The sequence below is a fragment of the Camelus dromedarius genome, chromosome 23 (genome assembly GCF_036321535.1).
Source record: "Camelus dromedarius isolate mCamDro1 chromosome 23, mCamDro1.pat, whole genome shotgun sequence".
Lineage (NCBI taxonomy): Eukaryota > Metazoa > Chordata > Mammalia > Artiodactyla > Camelidae > Camelus > Camelus dromedarius.
In genome coordinates, this window is record NC_087458.1 from 10,559,856 (window position 1) to 10,583,011 (window position 23,156).

General features: G+C 42.5%; 1 protein-coding gene across 1 annotated transcript in view; it reads right to left on the reverse strand.

Annotated features, from left to right (window-relative positions):
* Nucleotides 1-343: 343 nt before the first annotated feature.
* Nucleotides 344-23,156, reverse strand: part of SLAMF1 (signaling lymphocytic activation molecule family member 1) — a 31,882-nt gene continuing 9,069 nt past the window's right edge. Inside the window, exons 3-7 of the mRNA XM_010993089.3 lie at nt 21,216-21,500; nt 11,938-12,036; nt 7,638-7,711; nt 2,484-2,606; nt 344-1,037 (exon numbers count right to left, since the gene is read on the reverse strand). Coding sequence (XP_010991391.1) covers nt 987-1,037; nt 2,484-2,606; nt 7,638-7,711; nt 11,938-12,036; nt 21,216-21,500 — 632 coding nt within the window. The 3' untranslated portion in view covers nt 344-986. The remainder of the gene's footprint in view (nt 1,038-2,483; nt 2,607-7,637; nt 7,712-11,937; nt 12,037-21,215; nt 21,501-23,156) is intronic.

Genomic DNA, 23,156 nt, shown 5'->3' on the forward strand with positions numbered 1-23,156 from the left:
CAGGATAAATTTCGTGTGAGGAGAGGTATGCTGGGATTGAGAAGTGCTTGGTAGAGACCCTGAGGACATGAGGCTGGGGATGTAAAATGGGCTCAGAATTGGTTTGGAAAGTCTTAGCTGAGGCTCCAGATTTGTTACTCAATGGAGCAAACAGAAAACTAAGATTTAAAAATCATTTTGGGAAGTGAAAAATCACTCTGGGACAAGTTCTGCTTATTCCAATTTCCTTTGTAACAGCATCACCAAACACTCGCTCCTTTTCTTTAAATCTGAAAGCCACTGCACAGAACTACACTTTTAAGAATCTTAGAATTTTTTCATTCCATTATTCAAAGCACAGAGATTTCAGTGTCTTTTCAGTTTATTAATTCTTTAGCTTCCAGTATTTACAAATAAAATATTCTATTAGCTTCTTTTATAGAATAATCTCAGTGTTTTACATACAATGAGGAATTTACCCTTCACTGCCCACCCAGAGAGAAACTGAGGCTCAGAGCCTTGATCAAGTCTGCATGGTGAGTGAGAGCAGCTCCTGGACTGAGTACAGGCAGCCAAAGTGTAAGCTGTTCCAGACTTTGCAGCTGGTGGTCATCTGTCTGAGACAGGTACTGGATGTCTTGCTCTGGCTTTCTGCCTTTGGCTTTTATTGTCCAATCCCAGCAAAGAGCAAGACACCTGAAGGTCTGGACTCCATGGACTGGCATTATCCATTTTGCCTGCTACACCGCAGAGATGGAAAGCTATACTCGGTAGCTTTCTGTTCTGGGCTTGTGCCCTCTGCAGAGCAGGCTAAGTGCTTGGATAGCCTCACTTCCTTGTCCATTCCACAGGTAGGTATGGAAGAAACATCACCAGGGAGTCGATCCAAGAAGAGCACAGATGTGTAAGATGTCACATTTAACTTGGGACCTGGGACCAAGTTCAGTGGTTTTTTTTTTTGGCTCCTCCGTGTTACTTCCAAAATTCCCTTTACTGGGTCTGTGGTGTCAGCTCTCTGGAAGTGTCACGCTGGCATAGACTGTGATGGAGCTTGACTCCTAGGCACAAAACAGAAGTCTGTGAGTGGAGAGACCAGCACTCGGTTCACAGGCTGTAAGTGGAAATAGTGATGCTTAGGAAAAGGAAAAGATCTCAAGAATCACGTAGCATAGCAAGTTGCTCAGGGTCTGTCACAGCTGAGTATTAATGCAGGCAGCACTGAGGTCCCCAGACTGCCTGCCCACCCACAAGGTGGACTTCAGCTCCCTTCAAGCATACGCATGCCATCAGGGAGACTGGGAGGCCTGTCATAGTCATCTGAGGACCTGCACTCAGTTTGGAGAAGCCAAGAGAGTTCTAAGTTACCAAGCTTTAATGAAAGAGTTAGTGAGACCCAAAAGGAGGAGGGAGAGGTGGTTCAGGCAGGAGAGAGGGACAGGGAGGAGATGATGACTGTGGGCAAAGACCTCTCATAGGGAGAGGAGATTCAAGGGTCAGAGAAAGAGACAGGAATGGGGGAACTTAGGGGGTTTTGCTGAAAAATATGAAATACACCAAGTGCTGTGTTTCTTCCCCAAGAAAACATCATTAAAAAAACTACATTATTTTTTAAAGCTTTTAAAGTCAGTTTTATGTTTTCACTTTGTTTTAGATAGGACAATGGTCTGTGAATAGACCTCAAGATGAAGACAAGGCACCCTCCCAGGCATTGCTGGGTATGTGCATAGTAGGAGCTTTGAAGAGGATGGATAAACGTAGGCATTTCTGTTGCTTTTTAATCCTCCGTTGTCTCCTCAAATGCTTTATTTAATAGAGCCCAACTGGAGCTGAGATTTCAGCCCAGAATTTATTTCTGTTCATTTAGTAAGAGGAAAGATTCCTGTCAGGTAAACTTAGTCCACACCGATCTTGCAATGGGGCAGAATAGGTGAGGCTCCTTCAGGGCTGCACGTCATACCCTCTTCCAGGCTTGCCACCAAAGCCGAGCTCCGCTCCTAAATGCTCTGATTAAATAGGGCTTTATGGAGACTAGGCATGAGCACTTTTAAAAAGCTTTCCTGGCAATTCTGCTACGTGGCTGGACTTGAGAACTCCTGGACTCAAGATGCGGTTCCCAAACTTAAATGTGCACGGGGATCACCTGGAGGATGTTGTGTTTTAATGTGCAGATTCCTGGTTCCTCTAGGTAGACACTCTGATTGAACAGAACCCTAGGTGAAAGGCCTCAGGAATCTTTGGTTTTTTAACAGATATGCCAGCTGATTCTGATGTGGTCCTTGGACACCTCTGACAGAAACACTGATGAGCAGGGACCCCAGGTGAGCAGCCATGAGGGGTCTCCTGGAAGCCCTGCAATTGAGGCTGCAGATGCTCCTTGCTGCCTGCTTGCTAGGGCCCGCCTTCTCACGTCAGGAGTCTGTTCCATTTGAGCTCTCCTCAGGTCCCACCCTTCTGCCTCCTCCACCTACTCCCTCTCTACAGAGAGGAGACACAGAGAGCCTCACCTGGACCTGGACGGGCTCTGGGACAGGCTCTGAGACAGGCTCTGGGACAGGCTCTGTGGCAGCAACATAAATGGTGGTGCAGGGGTCCTGAGCCAACAGGGTATCAGGTTTCTCCTGAACAGACTACAAGGGAAACAAAGAAAGCAGGAGATTAGCTGTGGAGAGAGTTATTTCCCATCCAGGTCCCCATGGAGAAGCGCAGAACCAAGAAGCCTTGAGTAAGGAAGTTCCTTGGAGTCATTCGGTCCAGCCTCCTTTCCAGGTGGAAATTCTCCTCCCAGTTCCTTAGAACTCAATTCTCCAGGCTTTGTTTGGACTCCCCAAGTGATAACTTGGAGCTCACAGCCTTGTGAGACAGCCTGATTCATTATTACTGCTTCCCAGATTTATTTATTTATTTATTTATTTGACAGGGGAAGGTAATTAGGTCTATTTGTTTATTTAGTTTGAGAGAGGTACTGGGGATTGAACCTACTGCTTGAGCTATATACCCCTCCTCTTCCCAGATGTTTGAAAAGTCTTCCTCACAGTGAACTGGAATAGGTGTGGCTCTTACGCAAACAGTGAACAAGAATGGGATTTTCATAGCATTTAAGTCTCACTCATACCACCCACAACACATGGAAGTCCTGCCATTCTTCACTCTAACATGGTTTCTCATTACTTCTCTTTCCTGCCCTAATATTGAGCTTAAAAATAACTCCTCATGTCCAAGCGTGTTAAGGTTTACAAAGTTCTTCACATATATCTTCTCGTTTGTCTCACAACCACTCTATATATTAAATACTATTGTTACACACACTTTACAGGTGAAGGAGCCCAGAATGATTTAGTACTTTCCTAACGTGCACATGCAAAAAAGTATCAAAGCCAGGATTCCCACCATGGTCTTTTAACTTAAAGTGCATGTTCTTTCCAAAAAAATTATTCTTCTTTGGTTACTCCAATTTATAATGACCTCTTCTTTACCTAAATCCCTCAGGTATTTAAAGTCTAATTCATACATTACAACACTTAACTGTACACTGTATTTAAAACACTCTGATATATTTCCACATTGCTTCTCCAAACAGACCATCAATTCCTTGAGAAATAGCCTATATATTTTTTTGCATTCCCTACAAAACAGTGCTGGACACATAAGAAAACCTCAGTTGATGTTTGTTGACATTACTTAGAATGCATTAAAACCCACGATACCAGGGTCGTCGGTATGGGGGTAAATTGAGACCACAATCCTCTAAGATGGAGATGGCATAACTAATGCCAGGAAAGTCATCCTTTTAACATACTCTGCGGGCACTGGGTAGGATAATGCTACTCTCCACTTTTCTTTGAAATACAGTGAGACTTAAAGCCGAAGCACATGGATTTTAATGGGAAAGAACTTGGAATTTTGTCACCTGATGGGAGAGGTAAAGGACTGGAAAAGTTTACTGAAGGGAAGAAGATTCAAGATAGGACATGATCTTTCTCTTAATAATATCTGATGGACTGCCATGTAGAAGAGGCATTAGATTTGTTCTGTAGAGTCCTTCAGCTTTAAATCAAGGTTAGAATTTTAGAGAAATATTTTGGTTCAATAAAATGAAGGTCTTTCTAATAGTAAGAGGTGCTCAAATGTGAGGTGAATTGCTTTGGGAGGCAGTGAATTCCCCATGACTGGAAGTGCTTGGGGTGGAACAGGGGTTCTCACACTTTAATGTGCTTATCAATTATATGGGGGTCTTGTTAGAAGGCTGGTTCTATTTCAGAAGATCTGGGCAGGGGAAGCCTGAGATTTTGCATTTCTAATTAGGTCCAAGATAATGCCGATGCTGCTTGTTCACAGACCATATTTTAGTAAAAAAGGAGCTAGCCAGCACTTTGGAAGTAATGTTGTAGAAGAAAATTCAAGCATTAATTGAGTGAAATTAAAGAAGATCTAAATAAAGGAATGGATATATCATTTTGTGAATGGAAAGACTCAGTACTATAAATATATATGATCTCCTCAAAATTGATCAATGCAGTTCTATTTAAAATTCCAGCAGAATTTTAAGGGGGATACTGACAAACTGAATCTAAAGTATATATGAGAATGCAAAGGACTAAAAATGGCCAAGAACTCAAAGAAGAACAAGAACAAGTGAGAAGACTCATTTTACCAGATATCAAACTTTTAATAAATCTGTAATCACAGATTTAACAGTATGATACTGGTCCAAGTATGTACAAATAGACCAGTGGAGAAGAATAGAGAACTTCAAAATAGACTCACACATATATGGCCCCCTGATTTATGATAAAGGCTGCCCTGCAGGCCAAGAACAATGTTTTAAATATAAATATTCAATAGGTTATCCATTCAGAAAAAAAAAAAAAAAACTTGACTCATCTCACATGGTACTCCAAAAATCATTTTCAAGCACATAACAGATATAAGTGTAAAAGATAAATCAGTTTTAGAAGAAGACAAAAGAGTATCCTATTACCTGGGAGTAGAGGAAGATTTCTCAAACAGAACATAAAAAGTGCTGTCTACAAAGGAAAAGATTACCAAATTGTTCTGCACTAAAACTGAGAACTTTTCTTTATCAAAATATATCTCTGAGAAATTGCAAAGGCAAACCACAGGATGGGTGAAGGTATGTGCTAACATATAACTGCCAAAAAGCTAAAAATATTTAAAGATCTTATACTAATCAATCCACCCGCCCCAAAATGGCCTGAAATTCAAAAGAAAACGGGCAGGAGATTTAAGAGGCACCTTAAGAAAGAAGCTATTAATATGGTCAATAAGCATATGAAAGTTGTTCAACATCTTTAATAATTAGAAGAATACAAAATAAAACTATGAAAAGATACATTCAACAGAATGACTAAAATTTAAAATACCAATAATACCAAGTTTTGATTAGAATGTCTAGCAACTGAAACTCTTGTATGTAGTTGCAGAAAAGTAAATTGGTGCATCCACTTTGAAAAACAGTTTGGCCTTATCTAATCAATTTGAAGATATGCATACTCTATGATTCAGCAATTCTACTTCTAAGAATATACCCAACAAAAATATGTGCACATATCTACTAAGAAGCATACATATGAATGTTCATAGCTCCAATTTTCATAATAGTCTCAAACTGAAAAAAACTCCCAAATGTCCAACACATGGTCAACTGGATAAACTCTACTATATGTGTACAATGATATTCTATAAAGCAATGAAAACGAATGCATTATATCTAAGCTCAAGGACATGCATGAGGGAGAGTATAGCTCAAGCAGTAAAGCTCATGCTTAGCATGCTTGAAGTCCTGGGTTCAATCCCCAGTACCTCCTCTAAAAGTAAATAAGCCTAATTACTGCCCCCACCAGCCCAAAATAATAACAATTAAAAAAAGACATGCATGAATTTCATAAATGTAATATTGAGCAAAAGAAATCAGACACAAAAGGAAAAATACTGTAGGATTCCATTTTCATAAAGTAAAACAAACAAACAAAAAACCCCCAAAAACCCTAAACTATATTTTCAGAAGTCATAATAGTGGAATCTTTAGGGAGGAGAGAGAAAATAGTGATTGGGAGGGGCACAAAGAGGTCTTCTGGGGGTATGAGCAATGTTCTGTTCCTTGATCTGAGTGGTAGTTTCATGGTACTAGAAGACTCAATACTGAAAGATACAGTTTCTCCTCAACTATATCTGTGGATTCAATGCAATCCTAATAGGATTTTTTCTTCCTTTTCATGATACTTGAGAAGCTGATTCTAAAATCCATATGAAAGTACAGAGGGACAAGAATAGCCAAAAACTCTTGAAGAAAAATGAGGTAGGAAGACTTGCTTTACCAGATACCAAGATGGGGTAACTCAGTGAGCTGACATTTATATATTGTGCACTTTTTGGTATGTTATGCCATAATTTACAATAAAAATAGGGATGCTAGCAGCATGGGATAGAATAGACAGGAAAGGCACCATGGTTGAACCTGATTACCAAAATGTGTAAGTACAAACGTGGAGGTTGCTCTTGGGACTCTCATCTATTTAAATGGAGTTTGGTTCTCAGCTCTCAGCTGTGGTCATGGCCTGTGTAACAAACCCTCCAGTCCACTAGGGGGACAGCAGAAAGAAGAGCTTTGTCCAAGAGTTTATCTCTGGTTATCAGAAATGCATTTACCATCATCTGATACAATTTTCCAAGGTATTAATCAAAGCTGTCTCTACCTTCACATGCTTTACTCAAGAATTTGTCTTTCCCTACACTCTGAATGGCCAGATTCTGGCCTATTCATCACCTAGAATTGCCTTCATGTCTGAAACATATCTGACCATAATCCTTTTAGCTTCCCTCTTACTTCTAACATATCTGCTCCTCAACTTCATCATGACTCTAGTTTGTTTTTTTTTTTTTTAGTCCATCTCTTCTGTCTTAGTTCAACCATCACTCCATCACAGTTTTGCTTTCTTTCATCCCCAGCGTACATATCATCTTCCATCTCTCCAACCACTCTCTAGGCAGACTCCTCAAGATCCTTCCCTGTCTCTTTGGTACTTTGCAAACTCCTAAACTTGGATCAGACCAACATGTCACACGATAGCCTTCCTCAGCTTTTCCTTCTCTCTTCAAGCTTGCACCCTCTTCTGGCCTTTTTTGCTCCCTCCTCTTTGGAGACGGCCCGCACTCTTTCTATGGAGTGTGTACCTACTTTTGCTTTAACCTGAGCACCCAGTTCCCACACTTCTTTCCTTGCTTTTCTCTTGCCTTACACTCTATGCAGTATGTATCTCTCTAAATAAATCTACCTTTACTCAAAAAAAGAAAAAAAAAGTTTGCACCCTCTTCCCTAGAGAAGGAGAGAGTTTGATAACAGAATCACAGACTTCTAGAATGGCAGGCTGGAAGGAGTCATATGTCACATGTTTCTAGCTTCCTCATTTTTTTCCTATGAAGAAACAGATGACCAGAAAATTACCCAGTATTTCCCATTATTTTGAGTAATAAATAGTCCCATTTGATCCTGAAGTTTAATGCCCTTTTAGAGAGCTCTTGTTATTGACTTCTGCCTCCCTAATTTTCTCTGCCCACATAGACCCATAAAGATCAGACATATACAGATCCCATGGGAAACATGACAGGTTTACCCCAGACGAAGAAAGTATAGGACTTACACCTGATTTCTGGACTTGGGCATAGATAGTAAGGCTTTTTGCTTCCACTGCTGGCTGGCAGCTGTCTGTTTTACCTGGGGAAAAGAAATCATAGTGATTATCTCTCTCTGGTCCCCAGCATGAACTCTCTACTCAGACCCATGTGATCTTCCCCCTCCCCGCCCGCCACCGCCAGGGGGACCATAGGAACAAAGCACTGAGCCCCAAGCCCCCTGAATATTTTCGTATGACATTAGGTTAGATACTTGATCTCTCTAGGCTTATTTCCCTACCTGTAAAACGGGATAGAAATACTTGCCTCACAGGGTTATTATGATGATTCCATGAGATATTATTTGTAAAGTGTTTAGAACAGTGCCTGGCACGTGGTAAATTCCCTAAATGTGTTAGGTGTAATTGATGTGCCATTCAATGGTTTTGATCTCCATTGTTTGATGTGCATATCTGGCCTCCTGATAGGATTCTAAGTTCTTTAGGGGCAGTGCAAGTTATTTATATCTCTTTTGAACTCTTCAGCTCGTAGTATGTTGTTTCACTCATAGCTTTCTCACCTCCCAGTTTTGGGGGGCTTTGGGGTGTATGTAGGGGGAAAGGGGTCTAAGAGGCATGATCTGCCTAGGACTGTTCGGAAAATAAAGCTACAGTGACATTCTGATGCCTACGATCTGGAAGTTTTGCTCGGGGTCCTGGGTCTCAGGAAATTAATATGTTGTAAAACATTTAAATTTTTAATCAGTTTCTGAATTTTTTCATTTTAAATTATAAAAATAATTTTTTTTTACAAAATTTAAAATAATATACATTGAAAAGTATGTCCTCCCTCCCCCATTAATCAGTACAATTTCATTCTCAGAAATAATTGCTTTGAACAGTTTGATGTATATACCCTTCCAGACCAGCTCTGGACAATAGAACATTCTTTGATGTTGGAAATGTTCCATATCTGCAGTGTAATATGGTAGCTGCAAGCCACAAGTGGCTATTGAGCACCGAACTATGGCTGAAGCAACTGAGAAACTGAATTTTAAATTATACTTAATTCTAATTAATTTAAATGTAAACAGCCGCATGTGGCTGGTGACTACCATATAAGACAGTGCAGTTCCGAACATTTGCTATACTTACACAGATTTTTTATGCAAATTGGGTCATTTGCATATGCTATCTCTGTAACTTGACCTTTTCACTTACAATGTGTTGAGGACATTTTCCATGCTAGTGCTATCTCATTCTTTCTAACGTTTCAAGGTATTCTTTGCATGCATCACGTAGAAGTGAGAAGGATGGAGGGAAAGGAACAGATGGAAGCATGGAGGTCTATTTTGGGACTATTGCAAAGTCCAGGCAGAGGCAATGGAGGCTTGACCCAGGAGCAATCACACAAAGTCTTTAGGATAGACTTATTTTAACACCAATGAATTTATCCTCTTAAAAATCTAGGAGCATGTCTCTGAGGGAATAGCATTTAGGAGAGGCATATTTTTGCTTGGAAGGGGAAAGTGTATGTATGCAGAGAAGGTGGTTTTATGCTGCATGAGTGATCCTTGGGGAAGAATTGATGGGCAGCGGCTGGGAAGCATGAAGAATTCAAAGAAGCTGATGTATGATTTTCCTGTGCCTGCCTAGTGGTTCCAACTTCATTTTTTTTGGTCAGGGTTGATGCTGGCTGAGGAATGTGTGTGTGTGTGTGTGTGTGTGTGTGTGTGTGTGTGTGTGTGTGTGTGTGTGTGTATAGAATGGAGGATGGGGTTGCAGGTTAGTTCTGAGAATTACAACCTTTCAGTTCAAATCCGTGAGTGAGTGTGAAGTTAGCCATGCCCGCCCAGCACTGTCCTAGGTGTTGTAGGGGAACAAGCAGCACAGAGAACAGACCTCAGTCCTTAAAGAACTTCTGTCTTTCAGGTCAGCTCAAGCTGGAAATTACAATTGTGGGGACAGCTCTACATGGTCAGACAGATGAAAAAAGTAAGGCTGAATTTTGCTTCTCAAAGACTGAATCAAGATAATTCACTTCTATTTTTACCCCCGGGGCAAGAACAGGTTTCCAGGAGCCAGCTCAACTTGACTCAAAGTCAGCAAGGCCTTAGGATCTAATGAAAAAGGTCTTAGCCTTAGAACTGGGGCAGCTACATTCTAGCCCTCATTAGCTGTGTGGCATTAGACAACACAGGCCATCTCAAGGGTCTCTTCCTTTAACATAACTGTACAATGAAGATGTAGACTGTCTAATGTCCTTTTCAGCTCTCACCTCAGGCATAAAGTTGTCTAGTACTCTAAGTTTGAGTCCTGTAAATCTGCTCAAGGTGCTGTCCCTGGATCCTTCCAGTGCTGCCCTCTGCTGGCAATAGGACTTAAATACTGATGTCCATATTAAGAGATGTCTTTCTGCGCATGTATGTGTGTACATATGTATATATGTATGTATCCACCTATTTATCTGTCATCCATCATATACCCATATAAGCCACCATGTCCAGTGCTTCCTGTGTATTGACCCATGAATCCTCACAAGAAAACCATGAAGTACATAATATTATCCCCACTTTGCAGAGGAGAGGTTAAATCGTTTGGCTACACAGCTTGTCAGTGGCCAAGTCTGCATTTGAAAGTAAATTTGTCTGATGCTAAAGTCTATGTTCTTAATCAGTGTATCTCTAGACATGAAATTGCCAGAGGGTCCTCCTGAAAGCCTCTGAGTCAGGCAACAGATGACACCATTAGAAGCTGTTAATAGAATCTCTTGAGCAAAGGCTTATGAAGGGTACAGCAATGAAGCATAGGGTTGTTTCCACAGATCTGGGGCAGGGTTTTTCTGTGTTCCTGGCTTACAGGGAATACACAGTGATTAAGAAGAAGGATGGGTATGTGTGCTGGGAAAAGTGGTGGGGAATTACAGTGGAGGGGAGACTACTCTCTTCAGAGCACAAACATGTGTTGAGCAGAATGTAGCTGAGGAAAGAGTGTGGGTCAGGATCCCAGGACCTTCACTAGCTAGGTTAATGGGGGTATGGTCCTCTCAGCCTTCTCATCGCTGTATTTCACTGCTTCCTTACTGTCCAAGCCAAATGTGGTTGCCCTGCCCCATCCCGGTAGGGTCTCAACAGGATTTCTGTCTGAATTGCCAACCCACCATCTCCTCCCCAGCTGCCTCTTAGATGAAGGAAATGAGACAAGGTAGGCGGCTTGCTATGATCTAGATTTTCTTATACAAGCAAAACCAACATCAGAGCGCTGAGGTAAGGGCTTTTTCAAGAAGATTACATGTGGAGAACACTGATCTACTTGAGAATGAAATCAATGTGAGAATCAAGTTCTAGCCTCCCCATGGGAACCCCAGCCCAGGGATCTTCCCTGACTTGGGGCAGGAACTTCTGACTCTAGCATGGGTAGGTGGTGGATGGTGTGGCCAAGGGGAGCACGCTGCCCTGAGATATTGAATCATAGGACAACTTGGAGGAGAGGACAGGAGATACTAAATCTAGGCATTTACATGGCAAGGGAGTAATTGAGCCTTAATGATTTTAGTCTACCCTGGGTGATTTCTATAACTGTTTAGTTTAGCTTATGTAACCTCATGGATTGCACACTTTCCCCAGGGTGAATCAGAATTTGTGCTAAAATCTTAGGAAATCATGTTCCCTTCGCTGTCTTCTGATGACCTGTGGGCCTTCCCAGAGGAACACAGCCTTGTAGTTGGAAGACATAGTTACAGCTCTGATACCCTCACCAGCCAGCTGGGTGACCTTGCAGGAGTCACTTAACCTCTCTGTGCCTCTGTTACCCCATTGCTAAGTCACATAGGAACAACTATACCCTACCTCTCTCAGAGGGATATCGTAAGGATAAAAATAAGTTATAGAAAGGTTCCAACCCTTGGGTTAAAACACCTTATTATAATGTCTTTTTTTTTAGTTGATAATTATAACTTTTCTTGAACAAGATCCAAGAGTCCTCTGAATTCTGCTCCTAGTGAATATTTTAGGCCTCTTGTCCAGACCTCTTCAGCATCCTTCACATGCCTCTGCTGCAGTGCTAGCATATTGAATCTATCTGTGTAATTTCTCCCATGTTGGATACCTGTGGTTCATCTTGCTTTTTATCCCCATAGCCTACTATAGGGGACCAAGCAAAACATGAAGAATTAGACTGGATTGAGCAAGGTCACAGGATATGTTTATTGAGTGTTTTTGCAAAGGCGCTTCCTGCAAAAAGCCAAAGTGGTGAGAGCAAGCAGTTGTAGGGAGAGGTCCCCTGTTTACCGCAGAGTCTGATAAATATCTCTTTATTGTCAGACACCTACCTCTTCTTCTCAGTAGGAGTATTACCATTTCGAGAATCATGATGACACCAACAATGCCCCCTAAGAACAGTCCAGCATACAGTCCCCATTGTCTTGATTCTGAAAAAAAAAAAAAAAAAAAAAAAAAAAAAGTCAAAGGGCAACCTCAACAGTGCTGTGAGTTTAGAAACATCCTACGCAGAAGTGAGGAGACACAGCCCCACATTTTCTATCCACATTCTTTCTCAAGGGAGACGTTCATTCTCATGGTTTTAGACATCAGCTGTAGACTACTGAAGACTGCCAGATCTGTTTTCTTATCCTACTTTTTCTCACTATGTTTGACTCTCATACTCCCAATTTCTCTCAAGATTCTTCTATTCAAATGCTTTATTTTCACTTCACTTTAGACATTTTCCTACAAGACTAAAATTAAACTTAACTTTGTTTTTCCTAAGTCCAAACTCTCTGCCCAGTGTCTCTGTTTTTAAGTCTCTAGTTTGTCCTGTATCCATTTGGGCAGAAAGAACATGGTGGCTTCATGTTCCCCATACTCCCACACCATTCTCATGAGACCCTGGGAGGAGGAAGAATCTACTTTTGCCTTTTGTTAAAATAAACATAGCAGTGCTATTTTCGTCCTTCCATGCAAATAACTGTGTTGAAAGCACTAGACCTAAGCTGACAGAAAAGTATATAGTTTTCCTCTGAATCATTCCCGTGTTCAGTATTAGCACTAGCATAACAATCACCCAAGCTAAAGCTCAGAGAGCCCATTTTTTATTGCTTTTTTTCCTTTACCCCCTTCACTGAATCCTTCTGAACCAGAAGCAGCACTTTGGAAAACAGTGATGAGATCTATTGCCCCAGTAAGTGAGACATTTAACTCAACAAGATAGTAAAAGACAACTACAGAGCACTCACAATGGTCCAGGCAATTTTTACTGCATCCTGTTTATTAATGTACTTAATCCTCACAGCAATCCTATGAGGTGAGTGCTCTTAATACTCTGATTTTGTGGATAAGGAAGCAGATGCAGAGATCCTCAAGAACTTGAGTTTGGTCTAGGAGTCGAAACAATGCTGAAGACAGACTTCCTGGAAAGTCAAGGAGACTTCTGGGCTTGGGGTAAGTTACATCAGGGTAATGAACAGTGGGGGCCAACCTGAAGCACTAGGGTTCTAAGTAAAGTAATAGCATTCACATTTTAAATAGTATAATGCCAGGAGTTAACATTAATGTGTAAGGGTAACTTATAAGGATGGTTGTGGAATCAGCCTGTTTGTTGTTGAACCTGTGATGGGTTTGTTGGGAAGAAGTTGGAAGGAAGGAATAGGTGGGTTACAAAGGAGTAGAGGGCTTGCAGACACAATTCAGATGTTTACAGAGTCGACCAAAGATACAGACTGAAGTCTCAACAAATTGATAAAAGGCATCCCACCATGATCTGAGTGGGCCCTCAGCCTGATAGATAACCAGAAGTCGCCTCTTGGGTTTGGAAAGGCTTGCTTTTTCTTTCTAGGTCTTTCACACATCAAGTCATCCCAAGGAACCTCACTGAACTGGCTTTGTGAACATCCTGATTATAGATTCTCTTCCTCAAAACAAACATGTTTTAACCTTGTCAGATACCAACTTCAGCAGACAGTCATACCACCTGATCAAAAAGCGAGGGGGCAAGCAGAGGGTTGTAATAAGATTCATGAATTGATATTAAGCTTGAAATGTGAGCATGAAATCACAAGACTGAAGACTGGAGTTGCCCTCTGAGCAGCACTACTCTGAATGACCACTCTCGATGGCTTATGGTCACTGAGAACCGTCTGCACAGGTGTGTGTGTGTGTGTGTGTGTGTGTGTGTGTGTGTGTGTGTGTCTGAGAGACAGTGAGAGAAAGACTGATTATCTGATTATTCAGGGCTTATGATGCCAACACCAGAAACCCATGGAGAAACCTTTCAAATCCTAAAATAAAGAAGCAGAGCCAGCAGCCTAAGTGCCACATGTTCATCAACCCAGCTAATGAACTGACCCAGCAAATTGTTATAGTAGCACTTAGTGTTTCCTCTTTTTTTCTTCCTTCATATATTTTGAGATCTTCTAAAACAACAGTTAATTTAAGAACAAACACTGCAACCATTTAAGTCATTTTTAAAGGTAATAGTTCTTTCAAATTTCATTTGAGATAAAAGTAAAATCAACAAGGCGGTGCACCTAAAACTAGAAAATAGCTAAATAGCTATACAAACAACAAACAAACAAAGCTAGAAAATAGCAGATGACATAAATGCATCAGTAACACTGGCCAAAGGAGACTTTGTCCTGTTGCTGACAGCTCAGCTGCTCACCCACTCGCATAAACTAAAAATGACAGGGGCATTTTACCGAGGCCCAGAGGGCATAATGACACCAGCTCTCTCTTTTCAGGGTCTCAGGAGGATGAAAGCTACCTGCTCTCCTTGTCCTATGACATAAATAACCAGCTTCTGCCAGCCCGGCCAGATCTGAGAGGCAACACGGCCGTGGTCCTGAAATGTATTTCATAAGCCCTGATTTTTCTTTTAGTCTTTGGATACAGAGAATAGGAATCTTATCGGAGGATTTAAGTTACAGGCCTTTTTTAACCTTAAAGAAACTATAGCATTTTTCTCACCCAACTTGCTAATTTTACGTTGAGGCAACTGAGACTCTGATAAGTGTACATAAAGTTACAGAGGAAGGTGATGGCCAAGTGGAATGAGATAAGATCTTCAAACTTTACAGTTTGTGTTTCATCCTATAGAGGCGGGGTCCCCACAAGGAAAGCAGTGGAAGGCAGAGACGCCTGGGAGACCTTGTGAATCAAAAACTCTCCAAGTGCCAACTCCTCCCTCCACTGTCCTTCATCCAACACCGGCCCATATGCTCTGTCCTCTGCTCTCCCCTCTGCTGCACCTTCGTCTGTCTGCCGGGCCCTAACTCCCAAGCCAATCTTGCTTCCTCTGTGTAGGTTTTCCTGACCTTCCCAGCTCCCATTCTTCCCTCTCCCTTGGACTCTGAAGCACTTGGTTTACGTCTTGCATCTTAGAATTATCTTTGCTCTGGAGACTATTTTTCATTGAGGGCATTTGGAGCCAGACAGATGGATTCAAATTCTGGGCCTACCACGTGATAGCTCTGTGACCTCAGATAGGCCGCTTATACCCACTGGGGCTCCAGTTTCCTCATCTGCAAACTGAGCATAAAAACATTTAGTTCACAGAGTTGTTCTGATGAACCAATGAGGTAATGCAGGGAAAGCACTCAGAGCAATGCCTGGAATCCTGCATGTGGTAAATAAATTTCAACTTAATTCCCCAACTAGCTGCTAGGTTCTTGGAGGCCAGAGACCACCTCTTTACTTTTTTGCAGCTCTCTTAGAACTTGGAACATAATAGGTCTCCAGTAAATTCTTGCTGATTGATTGGAAGGACAAGGCGATAGGTTTGATCTCAAGTCCAAAGCAGTCCCTTCACTGATGCTCAGGGATGCTTCAGCCCCATCCTGTCATTTGTTTATGACTTACTTTCCCTATCTCTCTAGCAGATCTAAGTATTTCTACACTTGGTACTCATTTTTTTGGTGCTATTATCCAATTATGAAATATATATATATGGAAACTAAATGTCAGGGTCTCTATGCCCTCCAGAATTGGGGGTAAATATGGAAAAAATAATACTTTTACAGCTTGTTGGGGTTAGGCTGCCCATGATTTCTGTCATTTCTGGGCATAACTTGCTTGTGGTCCTTGAAGTCTTCGCTCCTGCATCTCTACTTGTTCTAGTCTGGGCTGTCCTGGCATGCAAAGTTCACTGCCCTCATCAGTTTCCACACACATTTCAAAACAAACAAAACCCTACACGAAGAATTTTGTGAGTTTGAATCCACTTCTGTAGATTTGAAAGGTCACCAGGGAGCAGATTCCAACGTGAAAGCTGGGAGCAGCTTTCCACCATCTGACAGACTCAGATCCTCTCTTCACCTTCCTGTATCTGCAAGAGCAACATCTTCTCCCATTATTACACGGAACCATCTAACTTACAGCTGGATTCTTTAGGGGCGGGGGCAGGGAGTCTCACCTTCTGCCCTCTAGCATTTGTTAAAGCCCCATCCTAAACAAACTCTGTTCCCTTCTAAAGAGGAATTCTAGTAGTGGTTTCATTTTATAATGATATTTTTCCACCTAGTAAGGTCTAGGAGTCTTATTTAGATTGTAAGCTCCTTAAAGGTAGATCCTGTGCCTTCGGCTTCATATGCATCCCCCTGTCCACCTGGTGCGATGTAGGGCAGGGGGCACTCAATATGCAAGTGATGGAGTAAGTTAAATCAGAGGCCATAGAAAGAAGCTGGGAGAAGAATGTCATGTACCCTTTTGTTAATTATCAGAATACTTAATATAAAGGTCTCAGAAGGAATGCAGGGTCACCTTCTGTTTTGGCCCAAGGCAAGAGTAGAAGAGAATGAGCAATGACCTACTTGGCATGTGCTTTGTAATAACAAAATCAAACCAGGAAGGAGGTGTGCATCTGTGCTCTCAGCACCATCTGTGTTCCCATTTTAAAACCACCATTTCCTGTGGCAGAAACTCCAGCTCTCCCTCTTTTTGCTCAGTCATATAGTGAGGACCCTCAGGATGGTGATGCTCAGAAATCAGGCCAACATTGTTCTGGGGTCCACAGGTCCCATTCTTCGTCCACAAAGAAACCCTATCTTAACATTCTTAAACCGGGGGTTTAGGAGGTTCTCCCCACTGGAGCCTCTTAGAAGTAGCTGAGCAGGCTGGTTGAGAACTCCAGCGCCATTTATAAAGAGTGTTTTACATGATCTTCCACCTTTTGGTAGTCTGCTCAGTTGGCTGTGGTTTAAATATGATAACTTGGCCTGTAGCCACGCCTCCAAGAATAATGCTGAAGGGCCTGTTTTGTCTCTGAAAGTCTGCTGCCACAGAAACACAAAAGCTTCTCTTTCTCCTCAAGTCCTTGAACCTTTATTCTTTAAGGGAGATAAAGAAGAAAATAAAAAGAATCTGAGAAACAAATGTAGTTCACCCCAGGAGATACTGAGATGCTAATATAACGGTCTAAGGGTGCCAGATCTCTTTCCTGCCTTTCATGTGGTTCTGTCAGCAAAGCTGCCTGCATGGAGCACATCTACTTGAAGAAATCAACCATCTTCAAGAGATTTCTTCTTGTTGGTGGGCGGTTTCCACTCTGAATTGGGTGTGGGGGAAGGGTGCTCCTAAACCATATACTAATTTAAGATCTGGGACCATCCAAGTAAAAATTATTACAGGGTTCATAGCTTCCAGAAACATCCCTTACACTTGCCTACCCCATCCAGCATTGTGCTGCAGAGGTTCCTAGGTGGACCCCCAGTGTCATTTTCATTATTCCATGGCGATGTAAGTCTTGTCCAGTCACACAGCTGCCAAGCTAAGGACTACATTTCTCGGCTTCCTGTGGCCATGTGACAAGGCTCTGGTCCATGACAGGTGCCCAGGTTCCATCCTTCCATCATTGTTGTCTTGTCTGCTGGATTGGGAACACCATGCAGAAGGACCTGCCCCTGTGCGTGGAACAGCTAGGTGACTCTGTAACACTGGGAGCTCCCTTTTGATGAAATGACCTTGTAAGAAAGGGGGAGCCCCCGGAACTTGCTGACGGGTGTCAGTTTTTCCTTCCACTGAGTTAACCCAGACTTGCTGAGCCAACCTTTTGCTAATGTACTGAAAGGGGTCCTCTTTTCAAGATGAGCTTCCAGGGGCATTCCTCTGTAGTTGAGTTATTTAAATTCAGTATTACTCATTCTGCATAGACATAACAATTTCATAACACGGTCATGGAGGATGGCAGCAAGTCATGCTGTCACATACTGTCCAGTGTTGACCCACATCACCATATTCTGCATGACCCAGAGAAAATGCTTTGTAGCACCCTTGGATTTGGACTTTACAGTAAAGATATTTAATGACAATAGACATGAAAGTGTTACTTACTGCAAAACACTGAGATAGCAATTGGAATAAAGATGAATATATGATGGAGAGCCTGGACGATTGTTTAAAAAAAAAGATTTTGAGGGACAAATATGTTTTTGTGCAGTTTAGTTTCAGGGAGTCCTGACAAGAGACAATGTTGACATCATGTTGCATTTGGTCTCATCACATCATTGCCACTCGAGTTTTCATTGATGAAAGTGAAAAATGTCTTAAAATCACTGTCCTCATTATAGATGGCAAAGTGACTTCTAATAAACCCTCACACCCCACCACTTCATCCCAAGGCTGGGGTTTCCCTTGAATGGAATCTTTGTTAAAGGAACAGCCACTGTTTTGGCTCATCTCTTGAAGAGTTACTGTAACAATGACCCCTCCCTCAAAAACTAGTTTCTCTTTCTTCTGCCTCTTCCCTGCCCCAGTCTATTCTCTGCACCACTGATTTTCCTCTCTGAAATGCAAAGCTGATCACTCCTTTAGCTAGAACCCTTTATTAGTTCTTTTCACCTACAGGATAATACAGAATAAGACCAGCTATATCTGCCTTTCCCTCTGCCTAGAACATCTGTCTTTTATCTGCTTGGTTAATTCCTATTTATTCCTCAAACCTAGTTTGCCACATTCTCTGTAATGCTCTTTCTGATTCCCTGAGACAGTGTCAACCATTCCCTCCTTTTGGGTACCTTGCACATACTTCTGCTTTGCACCTATTACACTATGTGACTTAGGATAATTAGTTATTTATAAAACTATCTCCTTCCTTAAGGGCAAGGACCTGTCATTTGGTCTTTGTATACTCAGCACCTAGCACAATATTGGAACATAGCAGAACCTTAATAAATCTTCTACTGAACTAAACACAGTATCTTAAAAATTCGTAACATTCATTTGCAAACATGAATCAATGAACTAATAAAACTGTTTTCTGTATTTAGGCAACCTGCTGTACTGCGAATGGCATGCCATAAACTAGCTGTGCGATTTGATTCTGACGTGCTGTGGTTCCCCATCTCTGGAGGCAAGAGAGGGGATCTCTACTTGTGTTATGGGTTGAATGTGTTTCCCCAAACTTTCGTATGTTGAAGTCCTTAGAATGTGACCTTATTTGGAGACTGAGTCTTTACAGAGGTAGTCGAGTTAAAATGAGGTCATTAGGGTGGAGTTATGGGCTGAGCTACATCCCCTCCCAAATGTATATGTTGAAGCCCTAACCCCCAGCACTTCAGAATGTGGCCGATGTGGAGATAAGGGTTTTAAAGAGATGATTACGTTAAAATGAAGTCATTAGGATGGGCCTGAATCTAATCTTACTGGTGTCCTTATAAGAAGAGGAAATCTGGACACACAAAGAGATACCTGGGATGGGCATGCACAGAAGAAAGGATATGTGAAGACACAGCAAGAAGGTGGCCATCTAGAAAAGAGAGAGAGGCCTTAGAGACACTTTGGCCTTGGACTTCCAGCCCCCAGAACTGTAAGACAATAACTTTCCATTAATTAAGTCACCCAGTCTTTGGTACTTTGTTATTGCAGCCCTACTTACACATGGGCTCTAATCCAACATGACTGGTGTCCTTACAATAAGGGGACATTTGAACAGAGATACGCATAGAGGGAAGACAACGTGAAGAGACTTAAGGAGAAGACAGCACCTATAAGTCGAGGAGAGAGGCCTGGAACAGATCCTTCCCTCACAGCCCTCAATGGGAACAAACCCTGCCAATAACTTGATTTTGGACTTCTAGCCTCCAGAACTATGAGCCAATAAATTTTGGTTATGGAAGCCACTCAGTGCATGGCAGCTTCTTACAACATCCCTAGCAAACTAATGTACCTTGACAACCCTTTATTAACATTTCTTATTAATGTACATCCAAACTGAATCATAGAATATTTATTCTGGAAAGAACTTCACTAGTTCACCCTTTTTATTTCACAGATGATGAAACAGAGGCTCAAGAAAGTGAACTGGCTGCTGGGTAGTTGTCTCACTGACTGAGCTGAGATCCTGATGGAGCTTTCCTGTGACACCGTGTTTCTGCTGCTTCTGCTGAAACACGGGGGTGGGGGGCGGTCTCTATCCTGAGGGAACCTCAGTCAGGGGACTGGACATGCTATGCCCAAGGGCATGACCTGGCTAGATTCCCCTGTCCCCCATCCCCGGTCATCTGGGAAAGCCCTCCATATATACACCAGGTCATCACAGACAGGAGTCTTCTTGGAATGACTCCTGTTGTTTCCTCAGTGGATGCAGAGAGAAGAGTGTCAGGGCATAGATCATGCCTTGCAGGACCAGCACCTTGGTTCTTCTGTTCCTGACCCTACCTGAAGCATGGACACAAGATCTATCAGTGAAAAGGGTCCAATCTCAAGTGGTTAGATGGGCTTACATAATCAGCCCTTCCTTCCTTTTGAGAACAGAATAATTATGCTTTATCTTTCCAGAGAAAGAGCTGTCAGAAGAACTAGGTTTAGGTGATGACTCCTCTACTTATAAGCTGAAGAAACTTGAGGAGGATACTTAAGTGCTACGAGCTTCAAGTTCCTCATTTGTAAAATGACGATGATGACAACAGTTATCTGATAAGGCTATTGTGAGGATCACAAAGATTATACATTTGAAAGTGCTTTGCCAACAATAAAGTGCTATTTGACTTATCATTATCCCCAAACTTTATAGTCCAAGTCTTAATCAGAGAGCCGACTCTCCTGGCCCTCTGACCAGCTCTGGGATTCACAGTCCATTTCCTGAAATGTGACCCTTTATTATATCCTGCTATTCATTATTGAGCAAATGTCTCATGTCTTAACTTTATGACAGGTTGCTGGAGAGCAGAGGTCATGTATCATATCTTTTCCCAATTTCCTATCCCATAGGTAACTGATAAATACTTACTGATGGTGTAGAACCATCCCACCATTAGTGGAGCATGGATTTGGGAGGCAGGACCTGCCCCCCTGCACTCTCTCACCCAGCCACCACTGCAGGTTAGAGCCAAGGCCAGAGGGGAGAGGAAGGATCTCAACTTGAGACCTAGGCTGTGGGTCTGTCTCCATCATTTTTCACTGGTTACCTCAGCTGTGAACTGAGCATAATGGCACCCTGGTCATTATGAGCAGAGGGCACTCACTGAATGGACATGGGAGGCTTTTATGAATTGTAGAGAAAAAGTAAACTGTTGTTACCAAGGTGAAGACCACAGCTATGGAAGTAGAACAATTGGTGCAGGTGGGGACTGAGCCTACATCATTAATGTGGCACACTGTCCACCACCAGGGCACTCACCTGAGGAATCAGGCCAGCATGTGGACCACGGGATGAAGGTCTGAGAGCGGTTGCTGATGGGGTTGCTCACAGTGCAGATGTAGACATTGTTGGCATGCTGGGGCCCAAGGGTAAGATACAGGAGGCGGGAGCCGTTGGCAAGTCTCAGCGGGTGGGTGCCCACCTCCTCGCTCCAGCTGTAAGCCACCTGGTCCCCCTTCTCCGCTATGCAGTCCAGCGTCAGGCTGCAGTTCCCGTGCTCCTGGGTTGAGTTCAACACCTTAATTTCCGGAGTGGAGACCTGCTCTGTCAGGAGGGGGAGGAAGGGAGCCATCACTGAAAGGAACCCTCTGGAATTCTGACTCACCTTCTTTGTCAGAAGAAAATGCAGTCTAATGGTGCTTTTTCCCTCTCAGTGGGTCCGCAGTGTGATTTATTCCTAATGGGGACCTACTGCTTTGCACCATCTGTCTCCCTATGCCCCAAACCCATACTCCTTTCCAGGACCACCCTGGAATAAAATAGAGAAGAAAAAATTGTCTTTTAGTCCCCTCCTACCAATACTGTAAGGGCTCCCCATGCCCCTTCCTGTTGTTCCTGATCTAGGTTGCTCTCCTGTATTCTAACTGTTGTGTTTGCTGTTGGTTAATTCCCCCATGGGTTTTAAGTGTCCTTTGCTAGAGTATTACATTCTAGACCTAAAAGAATTACTTTTTGGTGGTGGGATTTCATCTATACTCTGTGAGGGTGTGTGTGTGTGTGTGTGTGTGTGAATAGCAAGAGCTTTAGGGTGTCTGGAATAGGGATAGCCATAGGTCTCATCAGCTAATCCCACTCTAATTCTGTGAAATAGGCAAGGTAAAAGGGAAAGCTGTATTTATTTAGTAACTACTATAGGACAGGCATAATGCCAGAATTTCACATTCATCATATTCTTAAATCTTTTCAGCCATTTTGACCCTATTTATAATTATACCCATTTTATAGATGAGGAAACTGAGTCCCAGAGTGGTAGAATGTCTTACATAATGTCACTCAGCCTCTCAGCAGCCAAGCTGAGATCTGAACCTGCATCTGTCTGACTCCAAAATCCAGCCTCTTTCTTTGACTTGAGAAAAATAGCAAGGCTGCAGAGACCATATTTTCCAAGGTAAGAATTTGATCATAAAATATGATTAGATTTGACAAACGCAGTGAACTGTTCTAGAAAAATGCATATGTAGTCTTCATGCTAATGGCAGCCTTGCTCCCGGGACACTGTGGGAGTGAACAGGACTCCCCTGGTACCTGGTGGAGGGCTGTGGGAATTCTGCATTACATTGTTTGGAGGGAAGGGAAGGTTGGGGCGAGGGGAAAGGTGGAAGGGCATTGCTGTCTCTCCTGTAGGTACCTGAGGATTTCAAAGTAATGCTGGGTGTATGGGGCTCCCTGTTCCATCCTCAGAGATAAGGAAGTGACCGTGAAGAAGCAGGACAGCCCAAGTGGCTGCCAGGATCCCTGGGAACTCAAGGGAGCCTCTGGACTTAAGAGACACAAACTCTGGGTACATTCAAAAGAGTTGACAGTTAAAGAGGCTCAAAAAAATCTCCGACCTTAGAGTCAGAGGGACATAGGTTCCAGTTAAGTTCTGCAACTAAGAAACTTTATAACCAAAGCCTTTGTTTAAATAAGAAGGAGGTGCCTCTTCCACCAGGCAGATGCAATCCTATGCCAGGACACAGGGCTTGGCGAGTGGTGTGTGGGATGAGTTTCAGCTCTCCCTCTCCCAGGACCCCTAGTGTAGTGAGCCACCTACACAGATGCGAGTAGGCATGTGCAAACCACTTATCTCCAGATGTCCATGTCCTCCTCTGTGAGAGGTTGGACTCGGTCAGTGATATTCAAACTTCCTAAAAATCAGAAAAAAAAAAAAAAAAAAAACCAAAACCCTTTTTTCCAAAGAAAATCTCATCTGCAAAGCAA